We start from the raw sequence: 18,508 nt of genomic DNA, 5'->3' as shown, positions 1-18,508 counted from the left end.
TGCTGCCATCCACGCTGGGCGCCCCTCGCCAGCGGCCCACCAAGCCTGAGGGCCACCCCAGCTCTCCCCTGCACACAAAGTAAAAATAAGTCTAGGCGATTTCTTGACTAGGCATATTTTTTAAATATGCAGGCTCAGTTCACTAAAAATTATATTCTTTGCAATGCCTTCCCGAGGCCCCTGCAGGCCCCCCACGCACCAGCTGTGTCGGCTGCGGGGGCAGGGAAGGGCTGTGAGAGGGACAGGTTAGCAAAGTGAGGCAGAGGAGGTGGGATAGGCTCCTGGAGGTAGGGGCTGCGCCCTTCCTGGAAGCCAGCTGTCACCTGACTGCCACACCCGGCTCTCCCAGCTCTTCCCCCGGGGCCAGAGACTCGATTGTATGCTTGGCACTGCCACATGGCGTCCCCCTGGGGCCGATGAAGCCACTGAGGCTCAGAGCAGTGACGTCCATGGTGGGAAGTGGATGGGGTCTTTGTGCCCTGGCCCAGGCTGCAGGAGGGCTCTGGGCAAGGGGCTGGAGTTGCCGAGGCCTGGAAGGGAGACAGCGGGGATGGCGCTGTCGCGACTCACAGAGACCCACGCAGTCCCCGCCGCCGGGCCTCCCTGCGCCCCCTCAGTCCCCCGGCCCCAATCTGTGCCGCAGCCAGAGCCACCCCCCTGAACCCTGAGGCGGTCCTGCCCGCCTGGCTCCAGTGCTCCGCGGCCCCCACCTTTCGGAGAAGAGTCGGAGTTTCCCAGAGCCTGTGCACCCGCCACGTGCCCTGACCCCACCCCCTCCTGGCCCCCTCCCCATTCCGGGCTGAATTCATTCCAGACGCACCCCAGGGTCCCTTCTCCCAGACACGCCCCTGCCCGGCGCCTTCAAGTCTCCTCTGCCCGGAATGTTGTCGAGGTTCGCTCTGGTCTTGGCTCAAATGTCACCGCCTCAGAGCAGTGCCCCCACCACCCTCCTCCTGGCACCCACGTCCTTGTCCTTTGCGCTCACCGCCTCCCAGCTTTCCATCTGCAACCTATTGTTCATCTCCTGTCTTTCCCGTAGAGGGCAAGCTCCGTGAGGGGAGGACTTTGTTACAGCCACTGCTGCAGCCTCAGGCCTTGAACAGGGCTTGGCATTTACCGAATCAATTAATGAGAACACACCGACATAAGGGGGAAAATGATGGATAGATGAATGGATGGGAGAAAGAAAGGGGGGGAGGGAGGAGGAATTAATGGGTGAAAGAAGGATGGATGGAAGAGAGCTGGCAGGGGCGGGTCAACGGAAGAATGTACGGAAGGATGGAGAGGAACAAGCGTGGGTGGCCGGAATGATGAATGGATCAATGGGAAGAAAATAAGGAAGGATGGAAGGAAGAAAGCAAGACTGGCTGGCTGGATGGATAGATGACAGACTGACAGATGGAGACGCAGACAGGCAGGCAGACACAGGAGCTGTACCTGCGGTTCCGCCCGAAGGACTAGGGCCCAGGGTGTGAGCACAGCTCACAGCCCCGCTTGGCGTCTCAGAGCGCCCAAGCCCCAACCTCCCTCGGGCTGCCCCTCCTGCAGGCCTGGCCTGCTCAGGAAGTGACCACAGAGGAACACGGCAGGTGGGGTCCGGCCCCAGGCTTCATTGAGCAGGTTCTGGGGAAGGGAGGACAGACAGGCCTCGCCCCAACCCTGAGGCCTCCTCTTCTTGCCTTTGCTGTCCCGCAGGGTGAGCCCAGGCCGCTGGGCCCTTCCGCCGCTGAGGGAGCGGCTCCGCGGGTGCCCCTTCCGGTCGCGGATGCAGCGCACAGACTGCAGCTGCAGCTGGCTGGCGTCCCACTCCTTCCAATGGCGGTACTCAGCCTGCTCGAACATGTACTGGCGCCCATGGTAGCTGGCAACTCATAGCCAACCCACCTGCTGGGAGACCCGGGCTGGGGTGAGCTCTCCGCCTCCAGCCTCCCCGGCAGCCCGCCTGGCCTTCAGAGCCAGCATCTGACCACGCTCCCACCTGCGCGAATCCCTCCTTGGCTCCCAGGGCCCCTGGGGTGAATGCAAACTCCTTCCCCTGCTCCCTGGATCCTTCCCGCACATCTCTGGCCTCCTCTCTCTACATTCCTTCTTCAAGCCCCCTGCTCCAGCCTCTCTGTTCTACTCCCCTTGGACTTGCGTGCCTCTGAGCCTTTACACATGCTGTTCCTTCTGCCGCACACACTCTTCCTTGCCTCATCCTTACCCCTTTCCTGCTTTCAGTTGTTGTCTTTACACCTCAATTCGGATGTCGCCTCCTGCAGAAAGCCCTTCCTGATTCCCTCATGAATCAGGTGCCCGTGGGGACTCCCAGAGCCCCTCTGCCTGTCCCATCACCACCCTGAACACCGAGTCCCCTATCAGACTGTGAAATGCCCCAGGGCAGAGGCTGTGCCCTTCTGGTCGCCCCCATACTCCGCACATGGTAGACGCTCAGTAAACAGTGCTGAATAAATTATTATCAGGGAGAGGGGGCACCTTTCAAGTCCCACGCCCCCAGACCACAAGCCCACAGGTGAGCTGTAGTCACCGACACTGGGAAGGTGGTCCTGAGATTTCGTTAACAGAGATGGGGGCCTCAAAGGAGGGAGGCGATGGGCCTGCTGCCCGAGTATTCCTCAGGCCACACCTAGAGAATCACGGTGTCACCCCTTCCCCTGTCAGGAAGGACAAGGATTGTGTAGAGGAAAAAAAAATCTGAGCACCCGTTCAAGGGCCTGGGGGTGTTCAGAAAAGCAGTGAAGGTGTCGACGGGGACAGGCAGGGGAAGCAGACTTCACTTGATTTTTTAAAAAGATAAAACTTTCTATAAGATAAGGCTTCCTGGAAACCCGGCGGCACAAGAGAGCAAGCGATTGGACGTGCGCAGGGTGAAGGCTCTCGAGCGGGGCCCTGGGCAAGGATGGATGCAGCGGACTGGAACGCAGGGTCTCCCGGCCGGAGGCGCGGGAGACGTCGGGTGCCCAGGAAACAGTGAGCAGACATCCTGTCTGGAGCTGGGGTGTGAGTGAACGGAGGATGAGTCGGGCAGGGCAGGAGTGGGGTAGGGTCCCTATGTCCCGTTGATGGCCCGGACGCTGGCCACCTGGTCCTGGAAACCGTGAGCCCAGAGGCTGGGCACGTCATCGTCCACTGTCTCCATCTTGCGGCCACCAAAAGCTGGGTTCTCAAACAGATGAAGCTTGTGATCCGGACCATCCTCTGGGGGCGAGATCGTTCTGCGAACCGGTGGCTCCCACGCCCAGAGCAGGGGCCAGGCAGGCTCTGGGCTCAGGGGGGGATCAGGTCACCACGAAATAATGCCCACCCCAAGCCTCCTGCCTGAGGGAGGGGGTGCTGGGGTTCCTTCACCCCTAAACCCGCTGCACGAGGGATGGGGGCTGAGAGGGCTCTCCAGAGCTTGCCTCCTTGGAAACCTTACAGCCAGAGATCCATGACACCAAGAAGGGCCCCTTCAGGTCCCATTCAGCCCCAGCAGTTAGCAGAGAGGGAAACTGAGGCACAGAGAGGATAGAAGAAGATCAAAATTACTAATGTGGGATCATTCCTTCCGTACTGATCAGACTCGGATTTGGTCTCGCCAGCCTTCCCCGCCCGTGACTGAGGCAAGGAGCAGGGGCGGCAGCAGCTGCAAGTGTGAGGGAAGTAGGTGGGGGAGAAGAGCGACATTTTAAAGCGTCACACGGACTGAGTCCCTTTCAGGTGTTTGAAAAATGCAAGCAAAGAGCCTGAGCTGTTTTGCAGTTACGTTTTGAAGCCATTTTCCAGACTGTATTTCTTTGACCACGCAGCACGGATGTGAGATGAGAAGGGGATGGCTCGGGATTTTAATAGGATTACAGCGGCGAGGGCCAGCACCCTGCTTGCTCGTTCACGACGTGACTCCTGGTGTCCCGATCCCCAGCCCGGGGACCTCCAATGAGCCAACACTGTCATTTGGTTCAGAAGTGATGAGGGTCCTTCCCAGACCAGGACCACACAGGCCAAGGCTTCGGCAGGCATGTCCCGCCCCTCAGAGCTCCCACAAGGGGACAGCAGCGGTACTCACAATGCGCAGAGGCCGGAGGGAGAGGAGGCTGTCGCTGTGGTGGCTGTTGGACCAGGCGCCCCAGCGAGGGTAATCCCCCGTCTCCAGGACATACTGCTCCCTACAGAAGGCCCTGTGCTTGAACGCCAGCCACCTGCAGGCAAAGAGAGGCCCCGCTCACCTCTGCTGCAGGTGAGCGCACAGCCCACAGCTGCTGGCCTTTGACCTCGCGCCTTCCTGCCAATCCTGCCCCTGATCCTGTTACTGAAGGATCTACTGGGACATACTGGGAGCTGAGCCTCTGAGCGAGAAAACCATCCCAGGAAACAATACTGAGAATCTGTTTTACGTGCAGCCTCTGCATAGGGTGCTCTGAAAAGTCCTTCGCACACTGCCTGGCACAGAGTATTCCATAGATGGCTCCTAATTACTATTGTATTGTTACTATTTATGGGCGTCAATGCATTCATTTCACATGAACTCTCTCTGAAGTGTGACCCTCTATTATATTATCCCCATTTGACAGAGGAGAAAACAGGCCCGGGGGGTGAGTACCGCGCCCAAGGTCACGTAGGGGGTTGGTGCCAGAGCCTGGACTTCCAATCCAAGGCAAGAGCTGAGTCTGGGTGGGACACCTGTGTGCCGTGTGGACATGGGCCTGACATTTAACTGCTCTGGCCTCAGTTTCTGCACCTGTTCAATGGGGACGAGAAGGGCAGCTTTCTCCCAGGCAGTTGTGAGGATTCGGTGATATAATGCACACTACATTTTAGATGGTATACTTATTATTGAAATTACACTGATTGAACCCCACTGGTCAGGCACTGACCTAGGGGCTGGGCTGTCTTCCTCTGTTCTCTTTTTGCTGCACCCTGCTGTTCACTGCGGAGACGGAGAGCTGGACGACTCTAACAGAATCCAGGTCAACTCGCTCATTTTACAGATGGGAAAACCGAGGCCCCACAGCAGCTCTTGAGCTCAAACACAGGCCTCCCGACTCCCAGGAGGCTCGGGCTCTGACCAGGGGTCAGGGGTCCAGGTACTCATGGCCCCACCTCCACTTGGATGGAGCCCACCTTCTCCAGCAGGCTGTCGGTGGGGTTGGGGCACTCGGCCGAGAGCTCGCACCGCTTGCCCTGGAAATTGTCCGTTTCATTCGCGGTCACCTGGAAGGGCAGCGTCCTGAGCGTCACAGCGGGGTTCCCAGCTCCCGCGCTGAGCGGTTCCCGGTAGGGCAATGGAGGGAGGTACAATCGTCAGCTCCAACAGCTCGGTCTCGTTATACCAGTCTGGAGACATGGCCGCCGCAGGCTTGCACTGCCCCCTGGTGGCCATGGAGGGGACTGCCTCCAGGAACCCTTACTAAACCCGGGGTTCCCATATGGTCAGGAGCCAATCGGGAACCTAATAGAGTGAAATGACCCCAGGAAGGGGCAGTACGGAAATGAAGCCACTTGCAACCAGGAGGGAATGTGGACCGTATTCTAAATTTTGCAACCGAGGCCAGAAATCTATATTTTCCTTAATGTGAAATATCCCCATTTAAAAAAGTCCGTGCAGGACTGCCAAATCCCGTTTGCAACCTCTGGGCTGGGCTCCACCTGCCCCAGGCCCAGAGGGGGGGAGCTGCAAAGGCAAAGCAAGGGGTTGCCTGGCCCCCACCTAGAAACACAGACTGTCTCTGGACAAGGTCCTTGGGGAACGTCTGTTCCGAAAGGGTAAGCCGCTCGTTCCAGGCTGCACAGCACATAAAGCAGAAGCACCGGGATGTTAGGTCAGCCCGCTCTCCTCTCCCTGCACCCGTGTGGACAGGCAAGGCCCGCAGATGCCAGAAGGAGGCGGGAAGGCCCCACAGTGGCGCCCGCCTTCCTGCAGGGCAGCTGCCTCTGTGGGTTTGCCAAGGCCCTCAGGGGTCACTCGATAACACGGGGCTCCCCGCAGCAGGAAGCGGAGGGTCGGCTGGGCAAGGCTAGCTGATGTCACCCATGGGTCGGGCCCAGGGCCACGCAGGCCTCTCTGTGGCTCTTCTCCTGCGCATCTCCCCACTCCGGTTCGAGCCACCAGCACGTCCTCAGAAATGCCCCTGCCCCCAGCCATCTCCATAACCAACCCGTCCTGGGCAGTCTGGAGTTAGGGCCCCCAGCGGTAGCTTCTAGAGGGCATGGCCAACAGCTTCCAGCTCCATTAGCTGGCGTTGGCAATGGCACTTGCATTCAGCTCTCACGTCAGCTCGGGGCGCGATGGAGTGTGGGCATTGACTCCATGTTAAAGAAGGGGCTGTGGAGGCCCAGAGAGGGCTGGGGATCAGACCGGGGTGCGCAGGGAGTCCGTGCCGGGACTCCTGAAGCCCCCAGCCTCGATGCCCAGGGAGGGTGTGTGTAACCGGGTGTGTCTTGCAGGCAAGGGCACAGGACAGGGACGATGCAGCGAAGCCATGAAACAAGTCACGGCGGAGGGGCAGGTGTCCTCCTGGCCCTGCTGGCTCCCTTCTACAGAGAAGCTGACCCTGAGGCCGATAGTAGCCCTGGGCCCAGAGCCCTCAGCCCCTCCTCACCTTGTAGCTGCCCCCAAGGCCTCCATGGCTCTTGCCAGCGGCAGCCAGCTCCAGCGCTCCGTGCTGCTCTGCCCTCTCCCCAGGAGCCCCTCTGGCTTCAACCAAAGGAAAATGGTCACCAGGTCCATTTGAGGATGAGCTGAAGAACTTTGCTGCCTACGGGACGTGGTCATCGCTCACGGCCTATGTTCGGTCTTTCAGTCATTCAACAAACATCCACTGAGCACCGGCCATGAGTCCATCACAGGTCAGAGGGATCAGGATCCCCTTTTTTGCAGAGAGGAACACTAACGCCCAGCTAGGTGAGGCCACTTCCCCGAGGCCAGAATCAGGCCTGGCTCCAAAGCGCATGCCCTTTGCCCTCACTCAACTGCTCCCCCAAACCAGGGCCCTTGGAGTTCTGTGTGGACATGGCCTCCGGACCTGGTCCGAGGGCAGGCTTCAGGGCCTTCCCTCTGCAGGACTCTCTCCCCCACCCCTGCACCCCAGGCTGCAGTCCTCTGTTCACTTATTACTCCGTTCCCCAGCTTCCATGAGCACCTCCTCAGGGCCTGGCTCTGGGTTGGGTGAAAGGGGTGAGCAGGAGACCACAGGCTGGCGGGGGATGGACAGACAGACAGACGTGCAGAGAAAGTGTGATGCGGGACCAGGTCCTGGGACACCAGCCCCCGCCCAGTTTCCGTTCATTTGGTTACTCATTCCTCACGCACGGATGGAGCACTTCCTGAGCATCAGCCACTTAAAGGAACACAGACACAGCTCCCTTCACCCTGACGGGGTCCGTGACACATACCTGAGGCTGGCAGCGGTCACTCAGACAGGTTCTCCTGATTGTTGCGCACACACAGACACGTGGGGCTGTGCTCCGGTTTATCAGCACAGGCCCCCGCAGGCACACGCAGACTCACGCAAATGCCATGGTCATTGTGCAGTCACATCTCACCCCCCACACGAAGAAGGCCTGTGTCTGTCTGTCCCTCTGTCACACACACACCCATCTCAGGCATCCAGTGCTTCACCAGCACCCACATCTACACCACACACGCCCTGCCGCCTGCCCGCCCACGCACAGCTCCCACACTCCCACCCCTGGCAGACACAGCTGAGTGACCCATATACTCGGGACATAGCCTGCTGGCTGGCTGTCCGGCCTGTGCCCAGTCTCGGCAGGAACTAGGGCCTGGTCTCGCTCAGGGAAGACTCTCAGAAGACATGGCAGCCCCCAAACGTGCCTACCCCACCTCCTCATCTTTGCAGGCTCCCCGCCCTAAGCACACGCCCGGGGGCTCAACCCTGGCCACTGCTCTCTGACAGTGGCTGGGCTTGGTGGCTGTCTCAGGTCCCCCCTCTCGGCTCCAGCCAGGTGGATGGACCCCTAGTTCGGGCAGGGGCCAGCTCTGCGTGCCCAGGAGACCACCCTGGCTCGGGCCTGCAAGGGCAGCTCTTGCCTCTCTGCCCCCCACTGCTTACTCCGGAATGAACCTGCTGCTGGCGCCCCAGGAAGAACAGAGAAGCCAGCGCCACCTACAGACAATCTCCCTTTGCAAGGAGCGTCCTGTTCATGGGCGATTTCCGACAGCCCAGCACGACCCGGCCTGCTGAGCCAGCGGCCTGTCTACCGGATTCTGTTTGGGCTATTTCATTCCAATGACGGGCCCAGGGAGGCCCCAGGGCCTGTGTGTCCTCAGCCATGGCCTCTGATGACTTCCCGGGGGGACGACATTCTCCAGGGGCCACCCCTACTCCCTTTCTTTGGCTTCTCAGTGTCACCATCTTCTTACTGAGATACCTGACAGCCTTGGACAGGCTCCAGTTCTCCAAGTGAGGGACTCCAAATCCCTCAATTCTTCCACGTGCCCCGTGGCCTGAATTTTAAGTCAAGTCGCCCTAAACAGAACTTCCAGTTGGGTCTCACTCCACCCCACCATTTCCGTGGGATGCTGTAGCAGACCCACCTAAGACTGTTTTTATTCCTATAAAAGACATACACGAATAACCGCTACCATCTATTGAAGACCTACTGTGTGTGAGTCCCTGTGCACGCTCCATAGCATCATGTGTACCCCTCACTCAGCCCTGTTTAGGGGAGGAATGATGGTCCTACTTCACGGATGGTTCGAAAATTGCATTCCGAGAGGCGAAGTCACTTACCCAGGTGCACGGCTGAGAGGAGGAGGAGGGCCCGGCCTCTCCAGGTGACTACGGCAGTCGCCTTATTTATGACCAAAGAAGTAGATCCATGCATTTTAAGTGTCTAACAGTGTCAGTTGGCCTATGATAGGCATTTAATGATTAATGAATGAATAAAATTGAGGGACAAGGGAGTGAATTGTTAAGCAACACGGTTTTCTTTTGTTGCTATTTTTGGCGAACATCCGCAAGTCAACATAAAACCTGGTTACCCCGCACCCCTGAGATGCTGATAGGACACTTGGTGAGGGACCTGTGTCACCTTGGGTGAGTCACTGAAAGTCTCGGAGCCACAGACACATCTCCAGGAAAAGGAGGATCCTCTCTTTGCTCGGGTCACTGACGCATCACGAAAGCAAAGCGCTCAGCATAGCCGATCACTTTCTTATATTTATTCACAGAGGATTCTGCCAATTATGGACAGTTCAACCCAGGGAGGGGGGTGCTTCCCAGTGGGGATTATGGAAGGCAGAGTTGGTTTCAACCCCTTAACTTGGGAGGCGGTCATCACCTGCTGTGGATAGATGGGGAAAGGCAGAGGTGAGGCCAGCCTACATGAGAACATGATTCCCTCCCATCAGATCCTCTAGGATCCTACTTTGCACCCAGTATTTCATGTGCCGCATTTCCTTAACCCAGAGCTCCCAGGCTCGGCAGTATTGCCACCTGGGGCCGGCTCATCCTCTGTACTGTAGGATGCTGAACAACATTCCTGGCCTCCACCCACTAGATGCTGGTAGCAGCTTCCTTCTCCCCTTGTGACAACCAAAAATGTCATTGCCAGAGGTCGTCTGGAGGACACCATCCACGCATGAGAACCACTGCCTTAAACTCTTGCCCACCGATGTCACTTGCCCGCCGATGTCACTTGCCCACCCCCATTTTACAGAACCAACGCTCCGAGAGGCCCCGCAGCCAGGATGTGGCCGAATGAGGGCTTGCCCCATTGAATGGAAAGCCTGCTTTGTGCCTGTGGTCCTCTCTGTCTGGCGCCCAGCTCAGCACAGACAAGAGGCTGGCTCAGCCGGTGACGGCCGGCACGCACGGGACAGCCTATTCATGTGCACACTGACACACCAACTTCTCCAATGCAACTTGCGTCAACGCTTTATTTGCTATTTCCATAGTCTGAATGCAACATCTCTGTACATGCAAAGGTCATCTGGTTTCACGGCAGTTGACCAGATCCCCAACTGTTCTTGATGTGCGTATGAAACCTCTTTGCAGTTACAAAATATAAAAGCACTTGTCGACGTCCAATACTCTGTGAGGTCCAGGGAGCCCCGTTGTTTTAATGTTAAAAATATAGGCTTTTTTCTGGATGAAGTCTCAGTCACGCGATTAGAGGTTCTTTCTGGGGTTGGATAAAGTGCCTCTGGTCCGCCCTCTGCGCAGAACTGCCAGGGCTCATGAGTTCTAAGGCAAATGCAAGGATTCCCTCAGGCAGGAGGCCGACCTTCCTACACGCAGGCCGCTGGCTCCTTCGCTGTCAGGACTCAGCTACCCGACGAAGGGACCCAGAAGAAAGGCTAGGAAAATATATAGTATACACAGATACATTTCCACTCCCCGCATCTTACAAAGCATTCTGAGGATCAAAATCACGGGGGAAGTGCATGACTTCTAGAACATTGGTATGATTGAGGAAATGGCAGAGTACAAAATATCTTCCATGACACAATATATGACTTTTGCGAGCCCCCTATTTACAGGATCTGTAAGGCCATGTGGAATGAGATCATTAGAAAGCTCGGGTTCTTTGTTGACAATGGCGTAAGATTTTTGAGTGGGCGTGGCGCCACCAGAGATTGTCAGAAAAGTGCCTGCCTGATTCGCGGAAGATGTCATGGCGCCAGCTACGAGGGTAGCTATTTAAGGAGGTTCTGGGAAAGTGGGGGCGGGCTCAGAGGACACCTTGCTGGAAACCTCAGGCTGACTTTCCAGGGCCTGGCTTTCTGCCCAGCTCCCTGCAGGGACCAACCCAGGCAAAAGAAAGACATCTGGAGAGGGGTGGAGTGGGCAAAGGGAGCCGCAGACAGACCGGCCAAGAGTGAGCACACTCTCTCTCCAACTGGCTCTCTACGGGGCTCCATCCCTGGACCCTCGCAGGCCAGGAATTCCCACAAGGAGATTCCTAGCAGCTTCTCGGCACAGAGCCCCCTATGGGGGCGGAGCCCCCTCCAGGAGTCCAGCGGGTCCTGCCCGCTTCACATGGCTCCCTCTACCCAACGGCTGTCCCTCCAACCCGATGGCATCACGATGCCCCGCGGTGCTTGCTTTCTCATTTTAACACGTGGTGGAGGAGGAAAGGCACAATCGGAGGGATGGCGAGTTCTCCGTCACTGAAGTGACTTGCCAGGGCTTCACTGGGGTGGGCAGCAGTATCCCCCGACCAGGAGAGAGCTTTTCTCCTGCCTCCCCACCTCCCCTCGGGCTCACCCCGAAATGCGAATTCGTACAACGGCAACAGTCGTCTAGCTGCCTGTTTTAAGGAACAGGGCTTTGCGGGCCGGCCGCAGGGACAGAGGGGTAGAGGCAGAAACTGGCGAGGGAGGGGCAGGCTTGAGAGCCCTCTACTTGGGTGGACTGTCTTCCACGCAGGCCCGAGTCACCTTGAAGGAGGCGGTTAGTGCAGGTGATCTGAGCGCACGTCTGTGGACTTGGAGCTTTGCGATGATGCCCAGCTCCTGGGGCAGCCTGGGGCTCCGTGACAGAAAGCAGGAGAGCACATGTGGGCAGGGTGGCTATCAGCACCGGGGGAGGGGGGTGGCTGGGGCCTCCTTTAAGAAATCACACCCCGGGGTTTTCTGAATCCCCTGCACAGTCTCTAAGGTTTAGGGTCTCAGGCTTACGCCTATTTCTAGTCTCACTCCTTAGTGATACCTGGAGCTGACCTCACTTCCTGGGATGCACAAAAGAAAATACATTTGTCCAAAAGCACATGACTTGGCCTGTCCCCCTGGGAAACATCCCCATCTGATTGTCTTTTCCCCAAATCCTAGACAACCTGAGCCTGGCAGATCACCATCCCAAATACCGAGAGGCTTCTCCTGTACTGGAAGTTCTCCAATGGCACTGAGCAATTCTCTGCAACGTGCTTTCTGAGGCCTTGCCAGGGGATTTCACAGGCCAAAGGCCTCTGTTTCCTTAGGCAAGAGACCCTGAAGAAGGGGATCTACTGGAGGGAAAAAGATACAAACTTATCAAAAGATCATCCATCAAAATGCTGATGGGCAAAGGGTGTGTGTGAGTGGACAGAGGGAGGGCGGGGAGAGAGGCAGACTGAGCGGGGTGGGGCGGGGATGACACACCCACAGCACGCGCTTCCTGTGCAAGACTCCCACCCAAGGAGAGCCAACGGCCCAGAGGAGGAAGGTCAGAGGAGGGCAGGTGAGTGGATTGCACACAGGTGATTAAGGCATATTAAGTTCATTTAAAAGGAGACAGATTTCCAAAGGTGGCTCTAGGCGAACTCCAGAAACTAGCATACAAACCCTTGCTTTGCCCCAAAGAGCACACCCAGTTTAGGAAGAGGAGAAACACACGCCTCCCGGCCCAGCTCTGAGCACCTGTCCCTCCTGACCTCCCTGCACTGGGCTAGCAGGGAACCTGCGTGAGGAGGGTCGCTCCTGACTTGCTGCGGTCATCTGCCCTGCAGGGGAGGGTGCGGCTGCAGGAAGAGAAAGAGATTGAGGAGGATGTTCAGGACTTGCTCTAGTCAGTTTAAAGGGGTGGACTTTGCATGTCTTAATCACCAAGGAATTACCTGGCTCTTAATTTCCAATCAAGGGGTGTGGGTGGTGGCGGGGCGCGGCGGGGAGGTTGGGCAAAAGATCTCCAGGTCAGTCTCATTGCCAAGCGCTTTTCTTTCCTGCCAGGTATAGCTGGGCTAAAACATGACGAATTCAGAACAGAGAGTCGTGCGTGGTGAGCACCGATATACTCACTGAAGAGGACAGGTCATTTCCTATTGTAGCCTAAGAAGGTACGGAAGGGCCCTTCCCACCTCCGGGAAGACAAAGAGAGAAGCAGCCAAGAACGGAAGTCAGGACACTAGCAGTGTCCTATAGGGGACCTACGGACCTGGAAAGCTACCGCATCAACACTGTTACAAAACAAGAAATGGGCCTCAAACAACAAGTCAACTGAAGCAGTTCCTGGGGGAAATCAACCCCCAAAGGGCCAGGGAGGGTTGATCAGCCACTTACTTAGGGAATGAAGAGAACACAACTATTACCGGACGAGGCCCAACCTCCAGACACGGATGTGGATCCGGGAGGCTTCCAGACGCACCAGGCTGGCAGGCGACAGGGCCCAACGACCGCCCATCAGCAGGCAGCCAAAGCGCGGCCAAGGGGACGGGGCGGGGGAGGGCGGCCCGTCCCTGTCCGTGGTGCTGAAACGCAGCGGCGCTCCGGGCACAGGCGTTTGTCTCCACCGGGAGAAAGGAGACTGCTCTCCACCCCACCCCCTCCCCCAAGAGAGGAAAGCGTCAATGAAGGCGGATGATGGGAAAAGAATGATGGGCAGATGAACAGGGATTCTTGGAGAGGTGGCCGGGGAGAAGGGAGGCTTTGACACCATTTGCAAATAATGGATTTATGAAGAAAGATTTCCACCTTTTGGGAAGTTGCAGGGGGTGGGGCACACACGTGTCCCCCACTTCCATGTCGAGTCAGTGCTGTGCGTGGACCCATTCGCAAACTGAGCCCCTGGGCCCCTCGGCCATCACAGGTGGCCCCACAAACTGCCTGAGCATCTTTCTCACCAAGGGGCGTCTCCCAGGTAAGGTTGGCACTAAGTTTATGGCAACCCCAGGTGTGGCAGGTGGCCAGCCAGGCATTTCTGGGACGTTTGCTGGGGCTTTGGGCTTCATAGGGGGAGGGGGCTGGTGCTGAGGGTTTCCAAAGAGGATAGAGTAGAGCTAGCAAGACGGGGGAAAAAAGCCAAAGAAAACCTTACACATCGTCACCTAGGATCTAGCGCTGCTGTCCAGAGTCCCTCCGGCCTGGGGCGGTGCAGGGCGGGGGCACTCCCCTCCAGAGAAGGGCTTTCAGCAAGGCCCTGCCTTCCTGCATTTGAACCTCAAAAGAGCCCTTGGTCTGGGGGAGCTCAGCCTGAGGGTTGGTGGGAGAAAGAGGTGAGAAGAACCAGAGGAACCCCTCACTTGTGCATGTGTTCTGAGGCCAGTGTGGGAAGGCGCTTCCGGGCCGCGGCTCAGGCGGGGCTCACACACAGCTCTGGAGAGAGACGCTCAGGGCCGGTCTGGTGCTCGAGTGGGAAAGGCACTGCCCTTCGGGCTGCAGTTTACAAGCCCGTGAGGCCGAGGGACAAAGGTCACTCCACAGAAATCAGAGCTCAGAAAGAAGAGAAACCAGGAACACATATACCAGCGTGACCACTGGAATTTTTAAAACGCCTGGATTGGGGTCAGATAACCTGAGATGATCACATACTTCAAGCAAAGCGGTCACACCTCTTTCCCTCCCATTCTTTAACATGAAAACATATATACATAGCAAATTTCAAGGGGGAATTGGCTGATTATTGCTTTGTCACCTTCTAAAGCAAACAAAAATGACACACGACACAAGAGGTCCACTATGCAGGTAGCCCCACTGGAAGGCTAACGATAAGGATGGGTATGTTTAAAAAATCAGAGCTCCTGATCCTTCGAGAGGGAGACAGAACTGGCCGAAGGAGTAATCAGAACCTCCCGCCCTGTGGAACTGCCTTGGACACAGTTAGAGCAGGAAACCGAAGTCCTCTTGAGCAAGACCTGCCCTGGGGTTGGGGGAAGAGGTGCTTCCACCATTCAGGTGTTTTCCAGAGCCTTGGGAGACGGTCCAGCCGGACATCCACGTACGCGGGGCTGCTGCTGAAGTAGGCAGAAATGTACATTTTTTAACATAAACTCTCCCAACCGCCAGTGTGGACACTTCTGGGCAGCCTGGCTTCTTTCCCAGCCTGAAGCGCTGTCAGGGGAGGCGGGCGAGCGCTGGAGGCGGATGAGCCTTTCCGCCCCGTCCGACCCGATCCAATCCGACCCGATCCGGAAGCGCCTGCGGAGCGCCGGGGGCCCTGGACAGCATTCTGCACCGGCTGGAGGGGCGGCCCGGGCAGGGAACCATTGTGCAGGCGGAACGGCAGCAGCGTGGCCTCATCTTGGGGGCTGTGACAGTTAAGGCTTCTGTTCATTAGACGTGGCAGTGACCCCGTCTGGAGAGGAAGGGAGAGTCCTGTCAGTAGGGGGGCAGTTTTTTTCTGGTATTCCCCAAGATGGCCACCTCACAAGCCTCAGGCCGGGAAAGACGACATGGGTTTTTTGTTTGCTTGCTTGTTTCCTGAGGGGTGGGACAAGGAAGGTGGCGGGTGGCTGGACGCCGTGGAATCAATGTGAAACAGAGACAGGTCAGGGTTCGAGCCTCAGCGTCCTCAAATGGGCTGCTTGGAGGCTTCGCTGAGATGTCACATGCGCAGCCCTAAACCCAAGATAAACACGGGCTCCGAGCCTGTACCCAAAGCCGTTCAGCAGATGTTTACTGCAGAATTTAGAAATTTTTTGGAGTTCTGATATACAAGTATATATGCATCTATGCATATATACATTTATGTAAATATTGTATAACATATGCAACACCCCCATAATGAAGCACAGATATGCCTGCAGTGTAACATATACATATTCCTACCAAGTGGGGAAAACAGTCTAAAGAGCATTAAAATCCATGCAGGCCAGGTTTTGTCACTATACGAGAGGTGACAGCGCCCTGCTGTCTGTCCGGATTCCAGGTTTGTGGACAAGGGGCGGTGGGGGCCTCCCGTGCTGCTTGCATCAGAGCTGATGCTTACGGGGTGTGGACTGGGCGCTCCCCTCCCCGGGGCTTAGAGGAAGCACCCAAGGTGCCGCTGCAGCGAGCCCTCAGGACAGGCTGGCCCCATGGGTGCCACTGCCCCATTTCACAGATGGGGAAACTGAGGTCCAAGATGTTCGGTGGTTTGGGCCCTACACCAGGGCATATCTAATCATTTGCTTTTTAAATCTTTTTTTTCAAATTATTTTTTAATTATGCAGATGATATATAAGTGTAGAAATTGGGCAACTTTCCAATTAAGCTGATCTTTGATACGCTGTCCTCTCACTTTACAAAAGGGGACTGAGACGCAGCGAGAAGGGCCAGCCAGGGCCCCGGTTGCCTGACCCCTCGCCCCACCACCCAGGTGGCCTGGCTGCGTTTTATCCCTAAGAGGGAACAGATCATTGCCACACTCTTTCCAGGAAGTAAGAATACCCACACCCACGGTTTTCCTCCTCCGATCTAGGGTATGACATATGACACATGACACCCCTGGCCCTCTCGCCCGCCTTCCCTGCTCCTGGCATTGCAGGCTCCGCCCGGTGACCCACTGGGGGCCCCTTCGTACCTGGTCAAGCCTGATTCTCATACAGGCTTTGCCTCTTCTTAGATTTCAGCTCCTTTAGCCACTGGGGCGACGGCTCTTCAGATCTGAAACCACATAGCCAGTGAGGAGCAAGTGTGAGCGAGGCCGAGGGCACCTTGCAGGCAGGGCCGTGAGGTACCCAGCTCCCCACCTGCCGAGCCAAGGGGGGTGCTGAGCAGGGCGCTCACAGATGACAGACATGCTTGTGCCGGCGTGGTTGACAGGCGGGAAACCGCAATCAGTCAAAGCAGCCAACAATGGGAATGTTAAAAAAATCATGGCATGTCTACTCTTTGAAACAATCTGCAGCTATAAGTCGTGCCCATATAAAATTATTTCTACCCATCCAACCATCTGCCACCCAAACGCCCATTCAGTTCTCCATCTGCCCACCACGTGAAGGCCTGCGATGGTTGGTTTTCTATGTCAGCTTGGCTGGGCTGCGGTGTCCAGGTACATGGTCTAACATTACTCTAGGTGTTTCTGAGGAGCTCTGGTCTTTTTAGATGAGATTAGCATTTAAATAAGGAGACTGTGAGTCAAGCAGATGACCCTCCATAGCACGGTGGGTCTTATCCAATCAGTTGAAACCATGACAGAAAAAGACCAAGTTCCCTTAAAAGAGGGAATTCGGCCAACAGACCGACTTGGAGACTCAAGCTGTGACCTCAGATCTTTCTGGGTCTGCAGCCTGCGGCCTGCTCTGCACATCTTGGACTTGCCAGCCTCCAAAATCACAAGGGACAATTCCTTAATATAAGTTTCTCTTTCTCTCCCTTTCCCCCTCTTCCCCAAGCCCTCTGTGTGCGGCTGGGTGTGTACACTCTCTCTGTTCTGCTTCTTTGGAGAGAACCCTGACTAATACAATGCCCCTAAGATATAATAATATACTGAAAAATAACAATGACTGTTCAGGGGAGGTAATATTTGTTACAATTTTTTTCAAAACTGAAGAGCCCGCAAGCATAAAAGCACTCAAACCGCACGTGTACAGTGCAGAGAATTTTCTCAAGGAGAAGGCACTGAGTGGCCCCCATCTAAATGGGGGTATTTTGAGGGCTTTATTTCCCTATTTCTTCATGCACTTTTCTGTGTTCTCAGAATCGCTTATGATAAGGACACACCATTTCACAAAGAGCAATAAAGTCATCGTTCTTAAACATCTTTTCAGAAAAAATTACACTCGTGAAGATTGTTTAATGGCCATGGGGAAATGGTTCCGTGAAACATGTAACCGGAAAAGAAGCTGCACACAAGTTAGAATCTCAAGTGCGTTAAAGAAACCGAACAACGAAAGGAGAGATGCCCATGTGTCGATAATGGGTGGTCTTTGGGGGAGGGTCAGTTCATGATTTTGGTCCCTGCTTCATATTCTTTCTCTATTTCCCGGAGTTTCTACTGTGAGCGAGCATTGCCTTTGCGATCAAACACAGGTGCGCCTAAGCCCTGACTTGGGCTGACCTCAGAGAAAGCGCCAGACCCCGGGGTCCTGGAGGGCTTGGGGCGGTTGCTGCCTGGCTCGGGGTGCAGTGGGGGTCTGCGAGGTTGAGGAACAAACAGCTGAAATGCCACTGCCATTCAGCTGTGTGACCCACCGGGCCAGCCCCCCCAGAAGTGCATCCTGAACCCCAGGGCGGAGGGACCCTCCACCCCAAGGCGCCTCACCTCTCGTCCTTCTCACCGCTGGTGGGCAGCACGCGACTGCCCAGCTGGAAGGGTGACTTAGGGGTCTTGGGCTGCGGGGCCCAGCCGGGGGACTCGCTGGGACTGTCCACCTCCGGCCTCTTCTGCAGCTGAGCCTGGGGAGGGAAGAGAGCGAGTCTGTAACCACCTGTGGTGTGGGGAAGGGTCCCATCCCACAGCACCGCCACTGCGTGGTGACAACGGGGCCTCCCCAGGCAGGAAACACCGGGGCGCGGGAGATGCCACCGGACCTGGGAGGGAAAGGAAAGTCAGAGGTCAGGCTTGCTGTCCTGGCAGCCAGCCGTGGCCACTGGGAAGCAAAGGGCCAGCCCCCAAAGGCCACAGAAACGGCCTGTGGCAGAAGGGCCACCATTTGTAATGTGCTCTGCCTGGACATTCCATCTCCTTTAGCTTCTGAGAACCCTGAGGCGGAGACACCAGCAGGCGAGGCCCACCTCTGTTCAGCCCCTTGCTCCTGCATCCACTGCAATAAGACGCAGTTTTTACGATGCGATTCCCACTGGAAAACGGCAGGGTGGGTTTTCACGCGTTTGTGGCGGGTGCGCTGGGAACAGAATGACCTAGAACGGCCTGCACAGAATCCCCGTGGGGAG

The 18,508-nt window shown here is 56.6% G+C and overlaps 2 protein-coding genes across 2 annotated transcripts in view; both read right to left on the bottom strand.

Annotated features, from left to right (window-relative positions):
• Positions 1-1,482: 1,482 nt before the first annotated feature.
• On the bottom strand, positions 1,483-6,751 carry CRYBB3 (crystallin beta B3). Its single transcript, XM_054594032.1, is given in 7 exon segments — positions 1,483-1,862; positions 1,865-1,884; positions 3,054-3,196; positions 4,046-4,178; positions 5,072-5,190; positions 6,579-6,673; positions 6,739-6,751. Coding segments are annotated over 7 exon segments (903 nt in total).
• Positions 6,752-9,863: 3,112 nt separating this feature from the next.
• KIAA1671 (KIAA1671 ortholog) overlaps positions 9,864-18,508 on the bottom strand; it is a 61,063-nt gene continuing 52,418 nt past the window's right edge. The window contains exons 6-8 of the mRNA XM_054594161.1: positions 17,877-18,010; positions 16,194-16,276; positions 9,864-14,987 (exon numbers count right to left, since the gene is read on the bottom strand). Coding sequence (XP_054450136.1) covers positions 16,198-16,276; positions 17,877-18,010 — 213 coding nt within the window. The 3' untranslated portion in view covers positions 9,864-14,987; positions 16,194-16,197. The remainder of the gene's footprint in view (positions 14,988-16,193; positions 16,277-17,876; positions 18,011-18,508) is intronic.

This window comes from Pteronotus mesoamericanus, unplaced genomic scaffold, assembly GCF_021234165.1.
Source record: "Pteronotus mesoamericanus isolate MK-2021 breed Mesoamerican mustached bat unplaced genomic scaffold, CSHL_Meso_final scaffold_507, whole genome shotgun sequence".
In the NCBI taxonomy this organism is placed as follows: Eukaryota; Metazoa; Chordata; class Mammalia; order Chiroptera; family Mormoopidae; genus Pteronotus; species Pteronotus mesoamericanus.
This window is presented reverse-complemented; position numbering and strand designations above follow the sequence as displayed.